The sequence below is a fragment of the Sus scrofa genome, chromosome 1 (genome assembly GCF_054392235.1).
Source record: "Sus scrofa isolate SSC_HxYL_T2T_F1_AM1 chromosome 1, Sscrofa_HxYL_maternal_Yorkshire_Landrace_v2.0, whole genome shotgun sequence".
In the NCBI taxonomy this organism is placed as follows: Eukaryota; Metazoa; Chordata; class Mammalia; order Artiodactyla; family Suidae; genus Sus; species Sus scrofa.
The window spans coordinates 29,051,898-29,070,565 of NC_139383.1; the positions used below are offsets into that span (position 1 = coordinate 29,051,898).

Genomic DNA, 18,668 nt, shown 5'->3' on the forward strand with positions numbered 1-18,668 from the left:
TAGAAGTAAAGCATCCTAGGACTGAAGAGTGGGAGATCCCTCATTAATGGCTAGGGAAAAGTTCAGGAATTATCGACTGATGAGACATGGCAGCATGTTTTTATGGAGAAATCATTATTACATGTAAGTGTCTATGGTTTTTCTCTTATCTATTCTTAATTTAGCCTTTCCCATTCTAAATAGTCTCAGTAATTAACCTCCCTAATTTAGAATTTTTAATATTACTTGTTTTACTTTTTACTTATTGAATGAGAAAACTAGTCCTTGAGGAGTTCCCATTGTGGCTCAGTGGTTAATGAATCCGACTAGGAACCATGAGGTTGCAGGTTCCATCCCTGGCCTTGCTCAGTGGGTTAAGGATCCGGCGTTGCCATGAGCTGTGGTGTAGGTTGCAGACGCGGCTCAGATCCCACCTTGCTGTGTACACTGGCGTAGGCCAGTGGCTACAGCTCCAATTAGCTCCCTAGTCTGGGAACCTCCATATGCCGCGGGAGTGGCCCTAGAAAAGACAAAAAAACAAAAAACAAAAAGCAAAAAAAACCACTAGTCCATGAAAATAAAAAAGAACTTTCTTGTTTTTATTAGAAAGTTTTTTCCTTCAAAGTTTCAATTATATAGTCTTACTTTAAAAGTTCATTGATCACTGCCCAGTCTTTCAGAATTTTTTCCCCCGTTAACCTTTAAATAGGAATTTTCTCATGTTATTTTTCCTCCTCTTTGTTTTCCTTTCTTTCTTTCTTTCTTTCTTTCTTTCTTTCTTTCTTTCTTTCTTTCTTTCTTTCTTTCTTCCTTCCTTCCTTCCTTCCTTCCTTCCTTCCTTCCTTGCTTCCTTTCTTTTTTTTTTTTTTTTTTTTTTTGTCTTTTTAGGGCCATAACCATGGCACATGGAGGTTCCCAGGCTAGGGGTTGAATCAGAGCTGTAGCCTCCGGCCTATGCCACAACCACAGCAACACCAGATCGGAGACACATCTGTGACCTATACCACAGCTAATGACAGTGTCGGATCCTTAACCCACTGAGCGAGGCCAGGGATCGAACCCGAAACCTCATGGTTCCTGGTTGGATTTGTTTCCACTGCCCCATGATGGGAACTCCGTGTTTATTTTTCAGTATCAGGTTAAATCTCATCATTTGCTAAATTGTCCCTAATTAGTCAGATATATACTTAGAATTCTCTTGCTTATTGTTTCTACAGCTTAATCTTTACATTGTTTCCAATTATCTCTCAGAATAGCATATAAGCTCTTTGAGAATAGCCACCATTGAGTCATATCTTTTATTATTTTTTTAAATCTAGCTATTTCACAGGTCAGGGTTGTATAATCTTTGGCAAATCAACTTCTTTGAACTTAAGTTACTCTAAAGTAGGGGTAATTATACCCACTCTGCATGGTTATTGTGAAGGTAATAAAAACCACCTGAGAGGAAAACATAATGAGTGCACATAAAAGTTGCCAGATTGGCTTTCTAGAACCCAGATCTCTAAACATTAGGAGGTGACTAGTATTAAGTGCAAGAAGTAGGTGGAGAGCAGATAGAGGTTATTGCCAGAGAAGAGATCTAAGGTAACTTGCAAAAACAATAGAGATCACCTCATAGTTTCAAAATTTAAACTCTTAGGAATTAATCATTAAACTCTGTTTCTTGAATGCTTGTTGTAATCAGAGTGCTATGTCATGTGCTACGTACTATGTGGACATTTGTATAAGTCAATTCCTACTCTCAGAGAGCCAGTACTTAAATACTGATTGCGCTTTAAAGACCAAAGGAATGAGTCAGAAGAGGATAAATCTTGTGGATATGGAAGCAGAAAGTTTCATTAAATTCAGCAAGTTTATGACAGTGATGTGGTGCTCAGGAAGTTGAGCTTTGAATACTTTAAAAAGGAATATACTTTGAAAAAAAAAGGCTATAGGACAGGAGACCTAGACTATTTTCAGATTGAAAAGAAAACCTAGATTCTGCTATTTAGATCATAGCTCCAGGAGGAAGCAGCCCAGCAAGGGGTAACCACTAGGTACCGAAGAAGAATCAACTTTAGAGACAATTGGAGGCTGAGAAAGGGGAACTAGACTTGTAGGTGAGCTGATTAAGTACAGCCCCTGCCACTAAGGCCAAGTCACTTCTTTGTGTCTTGTTTTTGTTTTTGTCTATAAAACGAGCAGGTTGGACTTAACTGGGGGTAGCTGTTATTTCTATCCAGATGAAAACTCTAAATGATCAGTTCTCCATCCCACAAGAGATTGAACACTAATCACTAATACATGAATCTTCAGGATGCATTTCTTTTTGGTGACCCATGATTTGGTGGGTGGATTTTACATGGCTTGGGGATGACACTGATACTTTTCCTTTGGAATGGCACATTTTACTTTGCCTCCTAGTAGGGTATTTGATCTAAAGGTCATCTTAATGGTTTGGGAGTCTTAGACATGAACATTGATAGAACTAGGAATCATTTAATTTACTTCATTTTGTAGATGAGAAAACTGAAGCTAGTGAGATTTAATGACCTGTTTAAGCTGTAAGGTAGGTTAACAATTCATTGGTTGCAGACCAGGAATCTGAATCCAAGGTCCTTTTTCTCCCTCCAGTACTCCCATTATTTGGGGACTTTCTGAAAATGTAACTGAAACCTCAGTTTCTTGAGGTTGTTGCACAGTAAATGAATTTCTAATTGGTTGGAGAAGATGAGGGAACACAGTAAGCATTTTACACTTTTATGTGATGGGTTTGCATACTTGTATATGTATCTCTTATTGATCCATGACTAGTTATTTTAGTTACTCATTCATTTTTGACCATTCTGAACACGATGCTAGTTATGAGCAGAGCTTTGTAATGTGGTTGGATAAGTGGAAGTACATCACATTGCTGTTAACAGCAGCTTAGTGGAAAATTTATGTTTTCATTGACTATGGATAACATCAAATTGAATGAACATTCTTGCAAAATAGCCTGAGTCAAGGTTATCTCTCAAGGGGAGCGTTCTAGGGTTAGAATATTGACACCCTTGAGATAGAATGCAAATGTATGTGCTGTATTTTTCTGTCAAAAATGTCCCATTATTTTTACTAGCTTTTTCAAAGTGGTATCTGACCTAAATTAAAAAGTTTAAGAACCATTGCTTTAATGGGTGATATTCAAACCCATAGTCCTATGCTTATTTTTCCTCTAAAAAAGAGTTACATTTAAATAACCAAATTTTTGAAATACTGCATCTTGGGTAGAGAAGAATCACCAAAAATGAAAAATGATATATTTACTGTATCCCTAGAAATACTATAAGGCCATATTGTGAAAAGTCAAATTACAGTATTTCAGTGTACTCAATTTATAAGTGAGTCAAGGTTTTTTTTTTTTTTTTTTTTTTTTTTTAAACACACAAAATGGTTAGAAAGTATTAAAATCTTAATAGGAAGGAATTAGCCCTGTGGAGCCTGGATTGAGATATTTTTATGCTCTATAATTGTTTTTCCCTATTTTGACAGAGGCCAAAATTGGCCATGCCTCCTCTTAATCAGGGGTGTTCTCCCCACGCACACACACCACTCCCGTGCCCTCCTCCTCCCCATCATCACAGTTGTCATTGTCATCGTCATGCCCTCAATTTCCTTCCTATCCTCCACTCCTCTTACTCTTCTCTACCTTTGCTATATAACTTTGGAGCTACTTTTGTCATGAAAATCAAACCCTTCCATAATTCTCAAATTTGTTTTCTTAGTATGTTTTCCACTTTCTTGCCTTACTTTGTGCATATCCTCTCAAACCCCAGGGTCCAGAAGGTCAACTTGATTCTCTTTGTTGCATTTTCCGACACCATTATTCCTTCATCCCCCAGCCTTCCCCCTCTTCCCTAAATCTCTCCTTTGAAGTTTCTTTTGCCTGAATCAGCCTTGTCTTAGTCTTCACCACTCTCATCTCCTAAACAGCCTCATGGTCACATTTTCTTATTCATTAAAGACTTTGGCACCTGACTTAGCGTTTTCTTCTATACCCTAAGTTCTTCATGATCACAGCTTACTTGACTTGGCAGTTCCTTGACCACCTCATTTCCAGGGACCATCACCTCTCATCAGCACTTCACTGTGTCACTCCACTCTTCCAAAATCATGAAATCACTTGTCCCATCCTGACCACAACCACCTGGTTGTACTTCTTATAGCATGACCTTTTCTTGGCCTTTGGATCCTTTAACTTTCTCCCAGTGCATCTGTATTCTTCCTTTGGCATTTTATTTGTTTAATCCAGCTTAAAGCTCATCATTTAAAATTTCAATAACCCCCCTCCTTTTTTTCTTTTTAGGGCGTACCCGTGGCATATGGAGGTTCCCAGGCTAGGGGGTGAATCGGATCTGTAGCTGCCGGCCTACACCACAGCCTCAGCCATGCGGGATCTGAGCCACATCTACGACCTACACCTCAGCTCGGGGCAACACTGGATCCTCAACCCACTGAGCGAGGCCAGGGATTGAATCTGTAACCTCATGGTTCCTAGTCGGATTCCTTTCTGCTGGACCACAATGGGAACTCCAAATTTTTTTTTTTTTTTTTTTTTTTTTTTTTTTTTTTTGCCTCACCCTTGGCATGTGAAAGTTCCCCAGGCCAAGAGATCAAACCTCTTTTCCCTCTTTTGTTTCCAGTGTCTTCAACCACCGTGTTTCTCTGCACCCCCCCTCCCCTTTTTACCTGTTGAGTGGAATCAACCCTGAATAAAGCAGTCATTGTCTTCTCTGTGCCTATACCTGAATAGCTGACCATTGCTGGAAAAAGTCATAGAAAGGCAGACTGATTCCACTGCAAATTCATTCTTACAGATCTTAAATGGGTCCTCAATACTATCCAGTGGTTTCCCTATTTTTGTGTATGTGTTCAACAATGCTATTGGAAAACTTTTTTGCTTCACCAGTCTTTTTACTTACCTCATTCCTTCAGTCTCACCAGGTAACTTGCTGCTATGTTATGGAGAAATAGAAGCTAACCATTAAGAGTTTTCATCTTCTAGCTTCTCAGCATACAAATCTGCCTTCTATTATTAAAACTGCCTTTCTCCTGTCTTAATTCAGTTTCTACCTGTGCTTTATGTCCCACCCCTCTCCACCTTCTCAGAAATTGTAAAATATCTAACATGATATTTTTCCTCCCTGATACTTTGAACCAGTCCCTCTCAGTTTTATCATCTGCCTCAGATGATCCCATATCTCCCTTTTGCTACCATCCTACCATATTCTTCCCTTTCCAACCAGATTTTTTTAAGAGGGGCATTTGTCCATATCTGTAGATCTCTGAGCTAAGGTCCTTGGGACCAGATTTGACTCAGAATTCAGAATTTCTTGGATTTAGAAGAGCATTAATGTTGATGGTGTGATATCCCCGGTGGGATGTGGGGAAGCTCCCTATAATCATCGCACTGTTATTTCTGCACTGAAATGTGTGGCTTTTCACTTTCAGTGGATAAATAAGGGCTTTAAACAGCTTCATTTTACTCCAGGTCGGGTTTTGCTTCCAAATGAATTAAAAGGAAAAACCCCTTAATTTTTTAGAGGTTAAATTTTGGAATTATGGGTAAGAGATAGTATGCATGTACTTGCTGTCTCTGTTTGCTCACGTTTTTGAAAACTCATTCTGACTTTTCTTCCTCACCTCTCTCAGATGGCTCTTGCTGACTCTACCAGTGACCTTTATCTAAAGGGATCATGTCACTAGTGAATGTTTTCCGTCGTCTCACTTGACCGAACAGCAGCCTCAGACTTTGGTGATGCCAGCCCATTAAACACTCTTAGTTTTTAGCTTCCTTGTCACCCGCCTCCTCTGACTCTCCTTCTTCACCGTTTGGTAGGCTCACTGTCCTCTTTCTTGCTGTCCTCTGTTTTGTGCTTAAAGGTTGAATTTCTTCCGAGGCTTTGTCTTCAGACCACTTCTTCTCTTACTCAGTATTCTCTCCCATGGTGACCTCACTCACGTCAGTGCCTTCAACAACTAGTTGTGTGCCGATGAATCACAAATATATGCTGCAGCCCAGACTTCTTTTTTGAGCCTGACTATTTTTTTCTCTCCTTTCTTTCCCTTTCCCCTACTTTCTTATATCATTTTGTTGGCTTCCAATTCTATTAGAATGAACATTATATCTTTGCTGTGGCTTAAAGATCCTGCATTACCTAGCTACTGTCCCCCTCTTCAGCTTTGTTTAACTGGGATCTGTCTCTCTCCCCCTCTGCTTTTATTCCCTCTGAAGTCCATGGCACCTCCCATAGCAGGGCCATTATACATGCTACTCTATATGTTTGGAATCCTCTTCCTTTCTGGTTAGTTAATTCTTACTCATTTTTGGCATCTTTGCTCAAGTCTGATTTTCCACTGGAGGTGCTCTAATTCATGTTCCCTGTCACTAAATCTTATAGTACCATATACAGATTATAACACCAGTAACAGTTCTGAATTTTTTTGTGATCATTTACTATAGTTTCTCCAATAGGCTGTAAGCTCTTTCACTACAAGGATTATGTCTGCTTTTGTTCACCATTATAGTTACAGCATAGTGCTTGGCAGATAGTAGGCAAATAGCAAAAAACATTTTGAATAAATTGTGTACGTTAATTTATCTTTTCTAATTTTTAAAAGTAATTTCAGTATGTATATTTACCAGTGTAGCAGTTTCTGTATATATATTTACCAGTGTAGCAAGTTTCCATAATTTTATGTGGACCCCATCCTGATGGTACTCTTACTGAAAGTTTTAAAGATACAATTCTAAAGAATACCATGAATTACAAATATATTTTTAAAGGATCAAATGCATAAAAGTCTTACTTTGATTAAGCTTATAATTTATCTTCCTTCATGTTCTTAATTCACTTTTCCTCTATTGACTTTTCCCCCACATTCTTTTTAGATATCAGATATATTACTGTTTCGTATTGTGTGCAAGCAAAATATATGCAGTGTCTAGCACAATTCAGCAGACTCTCAACTTGCTCATCAGTTTATAGGTATCACGATTAAAAATAGTTTAGCCATCTGCTAACTGACCAAATAATTTTAGTATCGTGAAAGGGTGTGGTAGGAGAGGGTGATACAGCGTCTAGGTGTAATGTCAGCATGAGGCTCAGTGCAGAAACCACCTTGCAACCTCTTAATACTGAAACTAAAGAGTCAGTTCAAAATTAGGAAGAGATTTGGTAGAGAGTAAGCACAGCAGAGTCCTGACAATAGGGGATTTCCCAGAATAGGGTGACAGAAGAATTTCTTCAAGCATTTTAATATTTCACTGAATTTTTTAGACAAAAAAATATATAAAGATGTCATTCTGTGAAAAATTGTCATGCATTCAATATGTAATAAATGTTTCTAGGAATCAACTTGGATTAATTAGTCTTTTATATTTTACTCTTTAATTAGGAAAATCGATAGATTCCCAGTCACCTCGAAGTGAATCAGATGTTGTGCCAAAAGTTGCTAAAATGACTGTATCTGGAAAGAAGCAAACTATGGGATTCGAAGTGCCTGGGTAAGCTTTTTAACCCTTCCTTTCTTTTTTGAAATTAGTATTGTCTCCTTATTAGACTATGAGAGAATCTATTTCACTTTTGCATAATGTGATCATTGAAGTTATAATAGGTCCTCAGTACTACCTAGTAAAAAAGAAAGGGGATGAAAAATTAGGCTTGATTCTAGACTTACCAATGTATATTAACCTACTTCACTTCAGTTTGCTCATACAGGTTAAATATAGCTACTTTAACATAAAAAAAACCCTATTATTTTGTGAAATCTAGCACTGTGAGGTAGGGAATCCACATGCCACTAGATGGCAGAGGTAAGCAGTATTTGGGAATTAAATGTAGTTGGTGAATCATAGACTTAATAAATTTTTTTACTGTTATCTTTAAACTCTTTTAGATTGTCATTGAGTTAAAGGATCAGTATAACAAAGACATAAAACCTAGAATTGTAAATATCTAGTGAGAAATGATAATTGATACTTGAGAAGCACTCATTTATTCTTTCTATACACAATCTTTAGAATTCTCTCAGGAATTTTTATGAACAAGGGAAGTGGGATGCTTGAGATAGTACAGTACAGTTTAAAGAAAGACATTAACTGCTGTAAAATTTGGTTGTGATGATTGTTGTACACCTATAAATGTGGTAAAATTCATTAAGTATTTAAAAAGAAGACATTAACTTAAACCTCTTTAAATTTGTTTAGGTTTTTCAGTCATTCCCTAAATCTATTTATAAATTATATATATTTTGTCTACCAGTTAGACAAGAAACACTAGTATCAAATATAAACAATAGAATTTTTTTTTTCAATTTCAGAAAGTAAACTCAGCAGCCGTTTTTGCCCCTCTTATAGTATTCTCTTATGTAAATTAATAGAAATATCCTTGAGTCTTGGTTGGTAAGAAAGTTAATGTTTACCTAGTTCATTTTTTTGATTTTATAGAGGCAAGATTTTATTTATTAGAGTTCAAATTTAGTGAGGGAAAGACTTCATATTTAGGCAGAGTAGGCATTTAGTACATGTTAGTTGAATGGTTGGATGAATAAAAATGTTAATTTTAATTTGAATAATTTTAGCTCATTAAAATAATTTTGATCCTGTTTCAGTAACAAAAAGCTCAGTGTATGTCTTTTCTCTCTGAATTGGAGTTGGGTTGTCAGAATCATAAATAACCTTTTTTATACTTGTATTTTGAGTGCTGTTTAATCCTATTATGGGATTATTTTCACTGAGAAAAAAGAAATAGAATACATAATTCCTTGTTCTAAGGATTTTATAATCTTACATAACGGAAGGTTTCAGAGGCTTAGAAAGCAACATGCAGATGAGCATAGCACAAAGAAAGGGGAATGAGAAAATAGGCTTTATTCTAGATTTACCTATGTATAATAATCTATCTCTATATTAGAAGTAAATGTGTATGTGAATATTTATAAAAATAATGGGTAATAAATGATCAAGAAAAAAATAAATAGTAAATACAAGTAAATAGTTCTTGGAAACCTACCTCTGTACTTTACAAGTGTAATGCAATCTTTATACTTTTTCAGAATCTTATAAGACTAATAAATGCTTCATGAGAACACAGACCATTAATCATATTCATTTCATCGAAGAGTTGTTTAAATAATTATCGATTGGGGAAATATATTTTATTTAAAAAATAAACTTGGAGGTAGTATAAAGGTAGAAAGCAGCCTATGAGCTGGTATTTTGATGTGGCGCTGTGGGAGAGGTCATGAGAATGTGAGGGTCTGCAGGTACAATGGAGATACTCAGAAATACGTAGTATTGCTCAAAGGTCAAGCTATCTTTACATCAAATGCTTTTATAGGATTTTTTTTAAGGAAATTTATAGTAGGGGTGATACTTAAGTAGTTGTTCTGAATTGGTCTCTGTGAAGCATCCGAGTCAAGATTTCAGCCTCACAGATTTCTATGTAGTGTACTTCCCAATAGCCGTTTATAGAAAAAAGGATATTGCGTTTCTTAGAAGAAACTGAAACGATAAACTTTTCTTCCCTAATATTAAAGATAGTAAATACCTTTCCAGAAAATGCATATAAGTAAAAATGGTTAGAATCTTGCATAGAAAATAAATAACTCTAAGGTTAACCTCTTAAATCTAAATCATTAGCTTTCCAGGATCATAATAGGTAAGGTTATACAATTGTATCAGTAAGCACCTGAAAATATATTTTCAGCCAACTCAATTTTTCTTTCATACCAGTAAGTAATTATCATCTGGATCCCAAAATCATCATTTTTAGACCTCATCTTAGATTCTTTATTAAATACAGACTTACCTAGGATGCTTTTCAAATTACCTTGGCCGTGTTCCTAACACTGTATAATTTAGTGAACTAATTTGCAATTTGCCTAAACTTCACTTGAAGGAAATGTTATCGTGAAGGTGAGAGAAAAGCAAACCTTTCAAGTTAATGAATTGTAAATGAAGTGATCGAGTCAGACCATGTTTTTGTGATGCTCGTCGTGCCCTGAGTAGGGAGGGCTCCCTAGATTGGTGAGGTGAGCTTCAGGGCTCCGCCCAGTGTGTCAACTATAGCTGTTCTGCTTTTATCTGTTTTCCATATTCCTTTGAAGAAAAGCTTCTGTCACTAAAACCAGAAAGATTTGAAGCCAGAGATTATGATTTCATCCAGATCTGATCAGAACCAGAGTCTTGGAGTTGCCGTTGTGGCTCAGTGGTTAACGAATCCAACTGGGAACCATGAGGTTTCGAATTCGATCCCTGGCCTTGCTCAGTGGGTTAAGGATCCGGCGTTGCTGTGAGCTGTGGTGTAGGTTGCAGAGCGGCTCGGATCCCGTGTTGCTGTGGCTCTGGCGTAGGCCGGTGGCTACAGCTCCAATTCAACCCCTAGCCTGGGAACCTCCATACTGCCGCAGGAGCGGCGCAAGAAATGACAAAAAAAAAAAAAAAAAAACCAGAGTCTTTTGTCTAGTCTTTTTAGTTGAATGCTTTCACTGTAATTTGTAAGTTTTTTTTTTTTCTCTCCTCTAAATGCAGAGTTGTCATGTTTTTATTTTAGCAGTAGCTATGATCATTCAAATAAATGTTTCCAAATTATGCCTAAATTTGATTTACTTGACTTAGTCTGGTGGACTCTTAAAAGAATGGGGACATTTTCCATATACTTAAATTTTTTCCCTGTAGTTGAAGATGAAGCTAAATCTGTGTAAGCAGTGCTAAAAAGTGAACACCAAAGTTGGTTAGTGGAAATTTGCAAAAGCAAAATAAAATGAGAATATATATGAGGTTTTTAATGAAGTTGCAAATATAAGTAATGTGTCTCTTTCTGAAGGGAAAGGTCAGTGTTGAGCATATAAAAATATACTGAGAGGGAACAGTGGATCTGTTATTTGTTTTGGTACGCAAGAAGAAAATAGATTTACTATTCATATACATTTCCATTACACTGAAACCCATAAGTGATTTTTATAAACTGCTTTCTGTATATAATTGTTTTCTGCCAGCTCCATGTTGAGTTGGGTATAATTGGTTTCATTCTTTTTTTTTTTTTTTTTTTAATTGTCTTTTTAGGGCCGCCTCTACGACATATGGAAGTTCCCAGGCTAGGGGTTGAATTGGAGTTGAAGCTGCTGGCCTACGCCACAGCCGCAGCAACTCAAGATCCAAGCTACATCCGTAGCCTGTACCACAGCTCATGGCAACGCCAGATTTTTAAACCACTGAGCAAGAACAGAGATTGAACTGTGTCCTCATGGATACTAGTTGGGTTCTTTACCTCTGAGCCACAATGTGAATTCCTAATTGGTTTCATTCCTAAGATACCTTGCAATTTAACTGTTCTTTGTCCTAAATCTTTCTGTGTCATTGAAGGTAAGGTAAGGTAAGGCAGATGGTAGGCTGCTTGATTAGATCACATCTTTTACAGCTGTCCCTGGGATAGCATTGATACAGTTTCTGGGGAGGTGGTCAAAGAGCTAAGGAAGAATTAAGATCTGTGTTTACTTTTGGAGCCATTGTCATTGTCAAGAAGAAAATAAGCTAGGTGCTATTGTTTCTACTTTACATATCTGAGTCCCTCAATAGATTATGTGCTTTTGGGATCGGTTGATAACTTTTTCATTTCTGTATCTATTTTTCTCCTCAACATCAGGACCAGTTATAAGTTATAGTTTTTAATGAATCAAGTATTTGTTTAATTCATGAATTAAAACTCCTATGCCAAAAAGTAATGATGTTTAGAGATATCTTCCTTAAGGATGGTGCTTGAGTAAAAAAGATCTTAAGTGTCTGTCCTGTTGGAAGAATGGAGTTAGGGATATCAGTCTCAACCTCCTTCCTTTTTTCTTTTTGAGACTGCACCTGTGGCAGGTGAAACTCCCTGGCCCAGGGATTGAACCCAAGTCACAGCAGTGACCCAAGCTGCTGCAGTGACAATGCAGGATCCTTAATCCACTATGCCACAAGGGAAATCCTCAGCTTCCCATTTTATCCCTCCTATATGCAATGGATGAGTAACAAAGACCTATGGTATAGCATGGAGATTCAACACTCTGTAGTAACCTCTATGGGAAAAGAATCTGGAAAAGAATGGATATATGTATAACTGATTCACGTTGCTGTACACCTGAAACTAACACAACATTGTAAATCAACTATACTCCAATAAAATTAAAAAAAAACTGATAAAACTATTTTTTTAATACTAATTTAACTCCAGGAACTTATTTGATGCCAATTTTTACAGAATCCCTCCTTTATGCCATCTGTTTTGATAGGGTTGGATTGCTAAGCTCTGGGCTCACACATTGAATTTCAGTTATTTTATAGGATATTTTCTTCTTATCTTAGTTTTTGGTAGTCTGTTTTTCTCCTGGGATCTTTCAAGTCTGTGTTTGTGTGGTTTGAGCCTGGCTACTTATCATTTCCACCTTAACAGACTCTAGCCACTTAGAGGAGATCATTTTTTTTTGGTCTGCAAGTTTAAGAAATATGAAGAGACAACTTCTCCAGCCTTCTGACCTTAGAGGATGTCAGTTGAGTTGCTTTAAACACTTTATTCCTGTCTTTGCTTTCTGTAGAGTAACTGCTGAAGAAAATGGTCATAATTTCCACACACCTCAAAAAGGACATTCTAGTGAAGATAACACTGTCATTTCTTCTGATGTACTTGAGACCGTTTCCAAATCAGCTCTTCCATCCCACACCATTCAAGCATCAGAAGAGCAGAGCTCAACACCAACACCAGTGAAAAAGTCTAGCAAACTGAGGCAGCAAATAGATATCAAAGCGGAACTGGAGAAGCGGCAAGGAGGAAAGCAGCTCCTCAACCTCGTGGTCATTGGTAATGCCCTTGGTTCTTCTGGGTTGTCAGTCAGCTGCCTGAGCCCAGTAACTTTCTTATGGCAGCATGGAAACTCATTTCATTCTGTGTTTCTGCGTGGGTGTAAATATATATGAAGCAAGGAGACATTGCATCATAATGTCAAGTTACCAAGGTCACTCTGGGTAAAGTAATGCCATGTTACCAAGGAGGTCATTAGACTTGGTTGTGGCCTTTTCACGTTGTGAACATTTGAAAATGGCATGTTTCGTTGACAATTTTAATTTCCAGAAGTTGAGGACATTTCCCTCTTCTCGATAGAGACATGCTCTTTTTTTCTCCATTTAGTTAATTTTAACTATTACTTGGTAAAAATAGGTATTTATTACTCTAAACAATGATATGAACTATTGAATTACATATTCATGCAGTGCCTCAATGTGAGCAACATCTGGAAAATGTACCTCGTATTAATCCTGAATCCATTTTCTTTAGGTCATGTTGATGCTGGGAAAAGTACTCTGATGGGCCATTTGCTTTATCTTCTGGGTAATGTAAACAAAAGAACTATGCATAAGTATGAACAAGAGTCTAAGAAGGCTGGCAAAGCTTCATTTGCATATGCATGGGTCTTGGATGAGACTGGAGAAGAAAGGGAAAGGTAGTCACTATATTTCAAAATTTTCATTCTGAAATGGTATATAGCATTTTAAATAAGTATGTAATATGTGTTGAGTATGCATGAAACAAAGCATGAAATATTTTAGAGACTTCTTAGAAAAAAAGCTTTTAATTATCAGGGAAATAATATTATTGTAATTTTCATTGTAATCTATATACATTTTTTAGTCTTCCTGATTCTATGAGAATTGTTTAAAAGAATGTTTATCAAAATTGTTTTTAAAAACACAGAGAAAAAGGCAATAAATACTTAGCTATTTTTTCTGTGGGACAAGTTTCAGTTGTCACTTTTCTTACTGTCACATTATCGTGATTTTGAATTAACATTAGAAGCAAGAATTTAAAATGTATATATATTAATATATGCTTACATATATAATTAATAGGTTTTAAAGGAAAGGTAACTTTTTGTAGTAAAGTATCTTCTGTGTGGAAACAAAATGAACATTAAATTCAAATTACCAGACTTAATTCATCTTTATACTTTCTGTACTCTCTCTCTCTCTCTCTCTCTCTCTCTCTCTATATATATATATATATATATATATATATATATTTTTTTTTTTTTTTTTTTTTTTTTTTGTCTTGTCTTTTTAGGGCCGCACCCATGGCATATGGAGGTTCCCAGGCTAGGGGTCAAATTGGAGCTGTAGCTGCTGGCCTGTGCCACAGCCACAGCAATGCCAGATTCAAGCTGCATCTTCGACCTACACCACAGCTCACGGCAACACCAGATCCTTAACCCACTGAGCGAGGCCAGGGATGGAACCTGAAACCTCATGGTTCCTAGTTGGATTTGTTTCTGTTGTGCCACAATGGGAACTCCTGTACTATATTTTTATGAGATGGAGTCAGCAAGTAACTAACACTGTCTCCTACCATATAGATCTAATTTACTCAATTACTCCTGTATGTGTTACTATGTTCAGTGTTAACTTTGAGGAGATTCTGAGAGAACACTGCTACTCATGTATCTCTGGCAAAAGACTTGCTTTGGAGTCTTTTTAGAGTGGTAATATATTTCATGTTAGAACTGTTTAGGGATGGGGGAGCCATTGGCACCTTTGTCAGGAAAGAAAGAGGACACCTTACAATTAGGTGAAATGGCAAGTATACCTACTATGTCAAAATAATAAAGACTCTGAAAGCTAAATCAACAAAGAATTTACTGTGTGTTCTCTGATGTCTTCATTCTGAATATGATTAAAGAATATATTTGAATTTCATATCTTTTAAAAATCTATATGTGTGTTTTCTTGGAGTATTGGATAGTCTACATTATAATGTATAAGATAATTCTCAATAGAGCATGTCACAATATTCCTTAGCTCTTCTGGTAAATAGAGTTTATGTTGTAGTGACTTGGGTTTTGTTTTGTTTTTTTCTTATAGGTGTCTTTTTTACTCTTTATAGTATCACAAGCTTGTTTTACAACCTAGTAAGAAAAAATAGTTGGACAGTTGCAATTTTTTGGAAAACAAATATTGGAAGACAGTAGAATTTTGTATGATAGCAGTATTAGAAGACTGAATAATTCCTGCCTATCAGCTTATCAAGCAGATTATTAAAGTATATGGCTTTTTAGGTTTGTTTTGTTCCATCTATTAAGTGGGTAAAGAGATTGAGGATAGTATAATTTAAGTTAGAAGGGCTTGCATGAATTAGTTTATATGTGAGTAGTTGAATGGGCAAGTGAGCTAATAATCTTATCTCTTTCTTAGAATAATTAATACTTGTAGTGTTTTTAAATAATAAATCTGCTGGTTGGCTGTCATATGTTTGCTGCTGGAAGTTCTCTGTGGTTTAGCATGCTAGAATTTTTTAGAATATTCCTTTGTTCTGTAGATAGAAGCAGCTTCCAGATACATAATGGGCTTTTTAATTCAACACTATATTCCCTCGTAGCATTTCAAAAATACAAGTTGCTTATCCCACCATGTTAAATATTTATAAATCCTCTGTTCTCATGTGCTAGACATATATGAGTAGTATGAGTGACATTTTCATATCCTTTCAGTTACAAAGGTGGAGCAGAGCTGGGTCAAAAAAATGTGTTCAGAGCAGACCAGGGAGAAACTCAGACTCAGCCTTAGTTTATCACTGTTCTCAGGCAGTTATTTGGGGATTATTAAACAGAATTAAGGATGACTTTTGCAAACTCATATAGCCCATGGTTTTGAATTAAACTAGAATAACTTGACTAAGGAGACCCATGGTTAGCTTACTGCTAGGGTGAACACATAATTTACTGTTATAATTATTGGGACACTTTGGTAGTCAAAGGAAGTGTTCAGTTCTTACTTTGGACTATCCTGGCCAAACCAGGATGAATAAGTACCCAGTTTGTTGCCCACCTGACTTCCCTTTCTAAATTCCTAAAATCTAGAAAGATTTGGTGCTTTTGTAGGCTCTTCTGAACTTCTTCTTTTTTTTTTTTTTTTTTTTTTTTTTGTGGTCTTTTTAGGGCCACACCCACGGCGTATGGAGGTTCCCAGCCTAGTGGTCGAATCAAAGCTGTAGCCGCTGGCCATGACCACAGCCACAGCAACAGCAACACTGCCTGGGCTTTTTTATAATCTGAACCTACATTTTTATGGATAAGAAGAGGCACTGTGTTGGACTCAAAGAAGGATGACATGGGATGCAAAACCACTACCATTCCTCTCTCAATTTTTAAAAAATCGTGCATCTCCTTTGATATTTCCTGTTTGCTAAATGTCTAACATACTGACCAACCTGCAAATGAAAGTTTTATAGGTTTATTTCTATAATTAGTAAAGCCTACCTATTGGTAGTCATTCTTCATTTTTATCTTTTTTCATGCGCAGTATTTATTGTTCCCCACTCCAGAGAGGTCTCTATATAGTATTCTTTGTTCACAATCTGCACTACTTCTTACTTCAAAAAAAAAAAGGGAAATGGGAAATATCAGTCATTTTGGTTAAGTGATTATTTTAAAGTCATGCGGGTGTAATTCTGTTACAGTAGAAGTTCTACCGAGCCTAGTTATTCAACATAATAGACAATATAATAGGATTCCCAGGAGTTCCTGTCGTGGCGCAGTGGTTAACGAATCTGACTAGGAACCATGAGGTTGCAGGTTCCATCCCTGGCCTTGCTCAGTGGGTTAAGGATCCGGCGTTGCCATGAGCTGTGGTCGCAGACGCGGCTCGGATCCTGCGTTGCTGTGGCTCTGGCGTAGGCTGGCAGCTACAGCTCCTATTGGACCCCTAGCCTGGGAACCTCCATATGCCGCGGGAGCGGCCCTAGAAAAGACAAAAAAAAAAAAAAAAAAAAAAAAAAAATTCCCATTATTGCTTAAGACTTTAGACTGTCATTTTGCCTATATTATTAAATAATTTAATCCATAACACTGATGATTTCTATAGTGCATTCTAACCATTTTGTGTTTTCTTTAAGGGGAGTAACAATGGATGTTGGTATGACAAAGTTTGAGACTACAACCAAAGTTATTACATTAATGGATGCTCCAGGCCATAAGGATTTCATTCCAAATATGATTACAGGAGCAGCCCAGGTACCAGATATTTTCGTAACCGATGTATACTAATTGTATATAAAATTTCCTGATGTTGAAGTTTTAATTCCAGGATTATAACTTTTAAAATATTAAAATTTAAAATTTTAACTTATTAAAGAATTTGAAAAAATAGAGAAATATTATATTTTTCATGATCTCTTTATTGGTACTTTATAAAACCTTTTCCTTTTTTTTTTTGGTTTTTCTTTTTTCTTTTTAGGGCCCCACCCATAGCATATGGAAGTTTCCAGGCTAGGGGTCTAATTGGAGCTGCAGCTACCAGCCTACACCACTGCAACACAGAATCTAAGCCACATCTGCAACCTATACCACAGCTTACAGCGATGCCATATCCTTAACCTACTCAGAGAGGCCAGGGACCCAATCTGTACTCTCTTAGATACTGATCTCTTAGATACTCTCTTAGATACTAATCCCATTGTGGCTTACCCACTGAGCCACAATGGGAACTCCTAAAACCTTTTCTGATTTATTACAAAGAAGAAAATGTAGGAGCTTCCTGGTGGCCTACCAGTTAAAGATTCAGCTTTGTCACTTCTGTGGCCTGGGTTCAGTCCCTGGCCTGGGAACTTCCACATGCTGTGAGCACAGCCAAAAAAAAAAAAGCAAATGTTTAAAAGCTACAAATAGTAAAAATAATTATAAGGTGCTTGATGAGGCATAGCTTTATGTTTCATTTATTAATAAGTTGGAGTGAATATTTCAATATCTACCTCTTTACTATATTTATATTCAAGTCCTATATCTTTTTAAAGAGCTAATTTATGCAGAAATAGTGAGGCTTGGAAGTTTATCCCTATGGTTTATTCACTTTTTTTTTTTGTCCATGCCTGTGGTATGCAAAAATTCCCAGACAAGGGATGAAACCTGCACCACCCCTGTAACCAGGGCCACAGCAGTGACAATGCTGGATCCTTAACCCGCTGATCCATGAGGGAACTCTTATTTACTTTCTTTATAGGATGAAGAAACAATTACAGGGGAGCTTCTTGGTGGCCTAGTGGTTAAGGATCCAGCATTGTCACTGCTGTGGTGCAGGTTGATCCCTGGCTTAGGAACTTCCACATGCCACAGGTGTGGCCAAAACCAATTGCTACTTGTAAACTTACATGATTCTTAATGAGGGTGCTGAAAAAAGGGAAAGGTAATTGCTTTAAATAATTGAAATAATGAAAATAGCACTATGCATATAGGACATTAGTTTCTTCTATAATAGATTATTATTGGAAAATATGGAGAGTTCAAAAGTTTGCTGGTGTCACTTGGCAAAAGTGTTCAGCAAGTGGCCATTTTCTGAGTTCTTCCACCCACTTAAAGGGAATGTTTATAAACAAATTTTATGAGCATTTGTCACCCTAAAAAAGGTAATATATAAATAAATTCAACATATTTGAAGATAAACTCAAATTTAAGAAAGCTGATTGTATTTAAGAAAGGGAAAGGGGGAGGGAGTGGGATGGACTGGGAGTTTGGGGTTGGTAGATATGAACTATTGCATTTGGAGTGGATTAGCGATGAGATCCTGCTGTATAGCACAGGAGCTGTATCTCGTCACTTGTGATGGAACATAATGGAGGATAATGTGAAAAAAGAATGTGTATATATAT

At 36.7% G+C, this 18,668-nt stretch overlaps 1 protein-coding gene across 10 annotated transcripts in view; it reads left to right on the plus strand.

Moving 5' to 3' along the window:
* The window catches only part of HBS1L (HBS1 like translational GTPase), an 83,699-nt gene that overhangs the window by 42,168 nt on the left and 22,863 nt on the right, over positions 1–18,668 (plus strand). For 8 of the 10 annotated variants that reach the window (XR_014803185.1, XR_014803186.1, XR_014803194.1 and 5 more), the window contains 4 exons: positions 7,399–7,507; positions 12,577–12,839; positions 13,314–13,479; positions 16,920–17,037. Coding sequence is in view for 5 of the 10 variants with exons in the window: in XM_021087600.2 (XP_020943259.2) it covers positions 7,399–7,507; positions 12,577–12,839; positions 13,314–13,479; positions 16,920–17,037 (656 nt within the window). In the remaining 5 variants the exon portion in view is untranslated. Of the gene's footprint in view, positions 1–7,398; positions 7,508–12,576; positions 12,840–13,313; positions 13,480–16,919; positions 17,884–18,077; positions 18,229–18,668 lie in introns of those variants that run through there. The other 2 variants (XR_014803198.1, XM_084955629.1) reach the window with 2 other exon arrangements.